This window comes from Penaeus vannamei, chromosome 30 (genome assembly GCF_042767895.1).
Source record: "Penaeus vannamei isolate JL-2024 chromosome 30, ASM4276789v1, whole genome shotgun sequence".
NCBI classification, from domain to species: Eukaryota; Metazoa; Arthropoda; class Malacostraca; order Decapoda; family Penaeidae; genus Penaeus; species Penaeus vannamei.
Window position 1 is genome coordinate 19370047 of NC_091578.1, and position 7500 is coordinate 19377546.

Consider the following 7500-nt stretch of genomic DNA (forward strand, 5'->3'; position numbering starts at 1 on the left):
TAGTCAGACTGAAAATGATCTACTTGCATGCTTTGTTGTTGCAGTACAGTGCTACACTATTCCTCCCAGAGGCCAGCATATGTCCTACACCAATAATGCCAGGATTAGCTTCTAGAGACATGACCTCCCCCATGAAGTTTATATTAGTGGAGTCTCTTGCCCTGTTCAACCATATCGACCCCATCCAAATCAATGTCAGAAATTTTATTTTTTTGGCCACCCACCCAAACACTGCCCTGTATATGCCCAACCTGGTCAAGACCGTTCAAATTGCTCTGCTCAGTCATGTATAGTTGCGGAATTATATTTCAGTACACTTACTGGATCCTACTTTTGTACATCTGGCAACAAATCAAAGTAAACATAGTGGAAATAGTATTTTTGTGAATGAGGCTAAAATCCAAGATAGTTTGTAACAAAGAGTGTGATTGGTTGAATATAAATGACCGACGAGTGTATTAGTGAATAATTTTTAAAAAGTAAGTAAGTCATTTGATCTCATTTTCTTCAAATAATTGGGAACAAAACATGTAATATTAGGTATTGTTGAAATTGTCTGGGATATTCTTCAAATGCGATATCCTGGAATTGTTTGTTTATCAAAATAGCAACACTTCTGGTGGGGAGGTGGCATTTCCCCCTGCCTTCAAGACAAGTATCAAAAATATTTTGTGAAACACAAAAAAGGCTAAATGCTTTAGATATCTCTGTATACCAGCCAAATCAAACAAAAAATAGTGCAAAAGACCTTTGTAAATACATCCCGTACCTGCACCATCTAGTAGTGGCTAATCAATCTATTAAAGTGATACATCTTTTCTTTTTGGGAACACCAAACACTTTTTCAATAAACAAACACCATGCTACATTATTTTCTTTATTACAGAATGTAAAGATGCTTCCTCATTGTGTGTGTGTGGGGGGGGGGGGGGCTTCTATAGAAATACAAAAGTAATACTTAGTGACGAGTTATGAAACAATATGTATAATTTGTTTCAGTTATTCTGAAGGTCCTTTATCTTGAGCTAAAATCTGTTTATAGATTTCGCTGCTATTATTTTTTCTAGAGGGAGACGCATCCAAATTTTAACAGTTTAGTGAGGAAAGACATGTTTGCTTGTTTCAACTCAAGCATCTATTAGCTAGGTGGTTCCCAGGAGGGTGAATAGCAAAAGTCTAATAACGGACTCCTAATACATGGGGCTGTATATCTAATATTTTGAAGAAAAAAAAGGCATTCTGATAAAAGCCAGTTGACCATGCTCTCTACTTTGTCATTTATGCAGCTTTTTGCCAATACATGTCTGTGCTATATGTGTATAAAAGAAAGAAAGGAAGAAAGGAAGAAAGAAAGAAAGAAAGAAAGAAAGAAAGAAAGAAAGAAAGAAAGAAAGGAAGAAAGAAAGAAAGAAAGAAAGAAAGAAAGGAAGAAAGGAAGAAAGGAAGAAAGAAAGAAAGAAAGAAAGAAAGAAAGAAAGAAAGAAAGAAAGAAAGAAAGAAAGAAAGAAAGAAAGAAAGAAAGAAGAAGAAGAAGAAGAAGAAGAAGAAGAAGAAGAAGAAGAAGAAGAAGAAGAAGAAGAAGAAGAAGAAGAAGAAGAAGAAGAAGAAGAAGAAGAAGAAGAAGAAGAAGAAGAAGAAGAAAAAGAAAAAGAAAAAGAAAAGAAAAAAAAAAAAAAAAAGAAAAAAAAAAAAAAAAAAAAAAAAAAAAAAAAAATATATATATATATATATATATATATATATATATATATATATATATATATATATATATATATATATATATATATATATATATATAGGCATACTTGACCTATATCACAAAATCAAAGTTCTTATATATAATCTTGATAGGAATGTGAAATAATAATGTGACAAATATATATATTTTTTTTGGGGGGGTCCGGTTCAAACACGGATTCAGTAAACAGAAAATATGCTACTTTATAATCATTTTAGGGTAATGTGTATACACAGATGGCTCATCGATGTGTGCATGCATTGTGTGTGAAAGAACTGCGGTTGTTTAACACTTTATGTAGAATCTTTAGTTTTATATTTCATAATTTTGAACCCCATCTCGTTCAAAATGCCATAGAATGTAGTTGATATATATATATATATATATATATATATATATATATATATATATATATATATATATTTTTTTTTTTTTTTTTTTTTTTTTTTTTTTTTTTTTTTCTTTTTTTTTTTTCTTTTTTTTTTCTTTTCTTTTCTTTTCTTTTCTTTTCTTTTCTTTTCTTTTCTTAGAGGATAGAGGTTTCAGTGAATCGACTAATTGGGGATGGTTATTCATTTTGGGGATATTTTTATTATAGTTTAATTTTTAAAGAAATATGGTAGTAACTGTAGTAAAGGAAGGCAAGTACTGAGGCTAGTCATGTTTATGATAAGAACAATGTATTGTTATTCAGTCTGTGTCTGATCCTCGAGACAGGTGATGTGTTCATACAACATCCTGATTTCCTCCTTAAATCTTCCCATTCCTTCTTAGCATGATCTATTAGCTGCTGGGAGGTTGTTTCATTAGCTGTTTCTCAAACATTGACAATATTCGCCCAAACATTTTTCATTGGGTTTGAGTCACATCCCTTGCTTGGCCATCGAAGGACCTCCAGGTGGTCTTAGTCATGGAATCACTTCCTAATTGCCCCAGATGTGTGTATAGGGCAATTATCCTGCACAAATATGATTGCTTCTGGGAAGGGCCAAGGCATAACAGCGTACTGATGGAAGAATGATTTTTTCCTAATAATTCGATATATTTTTCTAAGATGCTTTTCCTCCTGTTTTGCCAACATCATGTAGGAAGACCCACCCCTATACATCAAAGGTCATGTGGCCACTCCTCGCTGGTTCATAGATAATTTGTCTGTCGTATGTGAAAAGTAAATAATGATTTAGAATCCAAACATGAAATATAACGTATAGAACACTAATATGTATATATAAATATTTCAAATTGAAATTGATTAATTTGTGAAAATTTTGAAAAGGGTTAATATTTACACCTTTTATCTTATCCATTATATTACATTAACCCATTTATGACGGGTGTTCCATATATGAGACACCTGGAGAAATAAACATTGTGACTTTGGATCGGAGCTCGCGCTCCGAATACGTCGCGCCCAGCGCATAGGCAGATTCCGGGTTGGCCCCAAGTACCGATTTTGTAGCCGCCCGGAAAATATTATTTTCGGCTTCAAAATGTGCTGGTATTACTGGGTTAACACATACAAAAAAAGACATCAGTTAAAGCAAGAAATTCTAATTTTCTTAGAGTGAATAAGATATACAGCACATATTTTGGGAGTTGGTTCTTGGAGTTGTGCAAGTCACCCTCCTTGGAACCACCTAGCTAGTAATTGCTTGAGTTGAAACAAGCAAACATGTATTTTCTCGCTCAGCTATTCGAATGAGGATGCGATTCCTCAAAGAAACATCAATACTTATGGCTTATAGCAGATTATACATACTTTCATAACTCATCACCAAATACTATTTACTCTATGCTTACTTCGCTTGGTTGCCAGATTGGTACAAAGGTGGGATGCAGCAAGTGTACTGAAATATAATTCCGCGACTGTACATGTGCCAATTGTGATGGCACCCGTAATGTATTGTATAGGAGTTGCCCAACCCACAAGTTCAAATATGAGGTAGCAGTTCTCAGATTCAAACATGAGGCGAGACAGGAAGTACAGCAACAAGGTTTTTCTCTCTGTTCCAAAACTGTCCTTTACTCTACTTCCCTCCATCTTTTCAAAATGTCTTAGCATCTCCCTCAGTATCTCTCATCCCTCTACCTCAAATCATCTTACCTCTACTCCCGCTCTACCCAGGTCAAACTCCTTTTCCAGTCTAAATCCAGATACTCAAATCTCTACCACCTAAAACCCTCCTCCTCACTTTACCTTTACACCAGTCAGCCTAAATGTTTCACTCCTCCTTCTCCTATCACATCATCCTCTCCTACGCCCTCCTCTTCCTCTGCTCCTCGGACATCTATCCCCTCTTCTCCTCACAAGAACCTTTGTTTATCAGACCTCCTCACCCAACTCCCCTCTAGAAACTCTTGAAGTTACCCAAAACTTCCTAAAAACAACCCAAGAGAATTCTCTGCTCTCTTATCTACCCTCCAATCCCTTTATTACTATTCCATCTACATTCAAAGTATTTGCTGATATCCATCCTCCTCAGATTCCCCAACACACCCATCCTCTCCTCCATGTGCCACCATTCCCTCTTCATTTCCCATTAACTTGAATGTTCACATGAATCCCTTCTATTGTAATAGTGTCCTCCTCCGGTTTCCTCCCTTCTTGACATTATTCCTGATACTTCCCTCATCCCCTTATCTTATGCCCCAGATTTTTCTCCTACTTCTCCAACAGCCATCTCTACCTGTATTACCTGTTAATTGTTTCTTAATGGCCCTTTGCCAATGTTTCTTAACCCACTTACGACAGGTGTCCCACATACAAGACACCCGGAAAAGTAAACATTACCGGGCGTCCCGCTTGTCCTCTGATTTTGTCTGGGCAGGTTCCCGGACTTGCCCATGCACTGGTTTTGAAGCTGCCCGGAAAATATTATTTTCGGCTTGAAAATGTACCATTGCTAGTGGGTTAAACAATGTTCCTATTCCTTGCCCAACCACAGATACATTCTATTTCATCCAATCACCATACACCCCTAACCATTTCCTCTTTTACGAATCTCCACTTTACTTCACTTGCTCTTAACCTTTTTCACTACCATACTTATACTGTCCTATAACACTATAACCTTTGACATCTAACACATTTTATCCTAATCATGAACTCATTTTTACCCCTTTTCACTGCAATACTTTACCATAGTGCTTATATGACCTTTGATGTTTAGCACATTTATTTGTTTCAATCATTAACCATTTATTATTTTTATATGAGAGTGACCAATAATGTGAGTGTAGGAAAGAGATATTTTTTATATAATATTAAACATAAGTAGTTTACCAGCACATTTGCATTGTAGCTTGTGTGGTTGTATTGATTTATGTTAAAAATAGGACAAATCCTTTATATCAAGTAAAAAATACTTCATTTTAACCTATTCATGATGTTATTCCATGCACCATAAAAAGCCATGTGCCATTTATTATACACAATCAGCCACTTTTGTCAATGTCAGCCATCACTTCCCTTCTGAATTTATTTTAACTATCCCTTTGCAGCGATGTTATCGTGCCATGTATGACTATGAGGCAGCAGACACAGATGAAGTCAGTTTCAAGGATGGAGACTTGATCATCAACTGTACAGCCATTGATGAAGGATGGATGACAGGCACGATCCAGCGCACGGGAGTCACGGGCATGCTGCCAGCTAACTATGTAGAGAGAGTCAGCTGAAGTGTTTTCTCATGCTACCAGTGCACGGGGGATCCTTGTGAACTTTTTATTATGTATCTATTTTTATTTTTATTTTTTCATATATATATATATATATATATATATATATATATATATATATATATATATATATTTTTTTGTGTTTTTTTTTTTTTTTTTTTTTTTATAGGAGTTTTAAGTAAGTTTTCATTCTATGCTTTTTTGTGTTCAGCATCTTTTTGTCATTAATTGCACTATTTGTTAACCTTTTCAATTTGAAACTGATGTTGATTTTAGGGCAGAATTTCAGTTCAAAGGCCACACAATTAAAAAGTGGGAATATATAACCGTTATCAAAGTTATTATACATCTTAATTTATTCTTCCTTGAAAGCTCTTTAATGATTCCTGCCATTAGTGATTATGTATATAAACAGGTCCAGTGTGAGTTTGTTTTATTTAAGCTATTTACAAGTAGATGGCTCCAGAAGTACTTCGCCACCAAGGAGTTTAGTTAATAGGCCTACCTGACCTCAACTGTTTCCTCCATTCCTTGAATTTTTAGATAGAAGAGTTTTAGTTTTTATAATTATTATTAATTGTTTATGTCATTTTAATACTAATGGTAATAATAGTAATAATAACGAAAGTAACATCAATAATAGTTATAGAAATTGAAACTTTTCTCCCATAAAATCAAGGAATGGGGTAAACAAATGATGTTAGGTTGGCCATCTGTATTTAAACAAAATTAATAATCTAAGTGGACTGTGCATATACAGAACACCAATGGGTTAAGATAAAAGGAAAAGGAAACACTGAACCTTAGCATCCCAGTTTCAAAGTGCATGAAGGGGTTTTGCAAATGCTTCCCATGGTTGCCTTGAGCAAGTACTTTGTTAGGCACTGCATAAAGCGCCTGTTTTGGAATCACATTAGAATATATTGTACAAACTATTATTTTTTCTTTTCATTAATGTACCAAAGCTTGTGTGATTATGATTTATGAAAAGCTGCAGAAGATCTGCTTGACAAAAAATATAGGATATATTATATTATATGATCATAATGTATCATGTATATCTGTGGCCTTATTCTATCTAGCCTTAATATTTGCTTCTTTAGAATATGATGATCTTAAAAAACTGGATTTGACACTGATAAGCAACTTGACCTAACTACAACTAATAAGATTAGTACAGCATGACTAGAGCTCAAAGACAACAGGCTGCCATGTATGTGAAATATTAGTGGGATAAGTATGTTGATTAAAAATGAAAAAGAATCTTTGAAAATTCAGGAAGTGCCTACCTTATACTAAGATACTTACTTAATATTTGCATGTAAAAAAGTTCTATGTATGAGAAAATTTCCTGAAACAAATGTGTGATATGTTGTGCCTTGTTTGTAAAGATATTGAGAGAAAACCATCACATTAACACTCACTTTCAAAGTTCAAGTTGATATGTCATATATGACTCCTCAGTAAGATTTTGTTGATTACAACTTTTTTATACAAGTTGTATTTTTTAGTGTGTATTTCTGTGACTTAATTAAATTTCTACAGTTCCAGAAATGCTTGTCAATCCAAACTGATTCAGCCCATAAATGAATAAAGGGAAGTTGTTTAACAAAAAAAATTAAAGTAGCACTGGACAACATTTTTTTTCTTTCTTTCTTCCTTTTTTCCATTTTAGTTCTTAAGCCTCAAGGTTTTGACATATATAATTCACCTGTTGATTAATATTTCTTTGCCAATTATTCATCAGAATGATTGGCACTTTTTTCCTTTATAGAACTTGCAAATCATAATGCACTCTCAATTTTTACTAAAAAATCCCAACCCAGTTTATATAAGGAAATCCAGTAAGTCTCATAGTATTAGTGTAAAATAATTTATGTGACCTGTAACTGTCCAGTGATCCAAAGTTTCTAAATTATGAAGGATATTGAGTATGACGTTTTTTCTGTTATATATATACATATATATATATATATATATATATATATATATATATATATATATATATATATATATATATATATATATATATATATATATATATATATCTAGGACTGCACATAGTATATAGTAAAAAAAAATAA

General features: G+C 33.5%; 1 protein-coding gene across 1 annotated transcript in view; it reads left to right on the plus strand.

Moving 5' to 3' along the window:
* Positions 1-5491, plus strand: part of LOC113830538 (LIM and SH3 domain protein Lasp) — a gene marked incomplete at its 5' end in the record, with an annotated part of 28101 nt that extends 22610 nt beyond the window's left edge. Inside the window, one exon of the mRNA XM_070143344.1 lies at positions 5240-5491. Within this exon, the coding sequence (XP_069999445.1) occupies positions 5240-5416 (177 nt within the window). The remainder of the gene's footprint in view (positions 1-5239) is intronic.
* Between the last annotated feature and the right edge of the window lie 2009 nt (positions 5492-7500).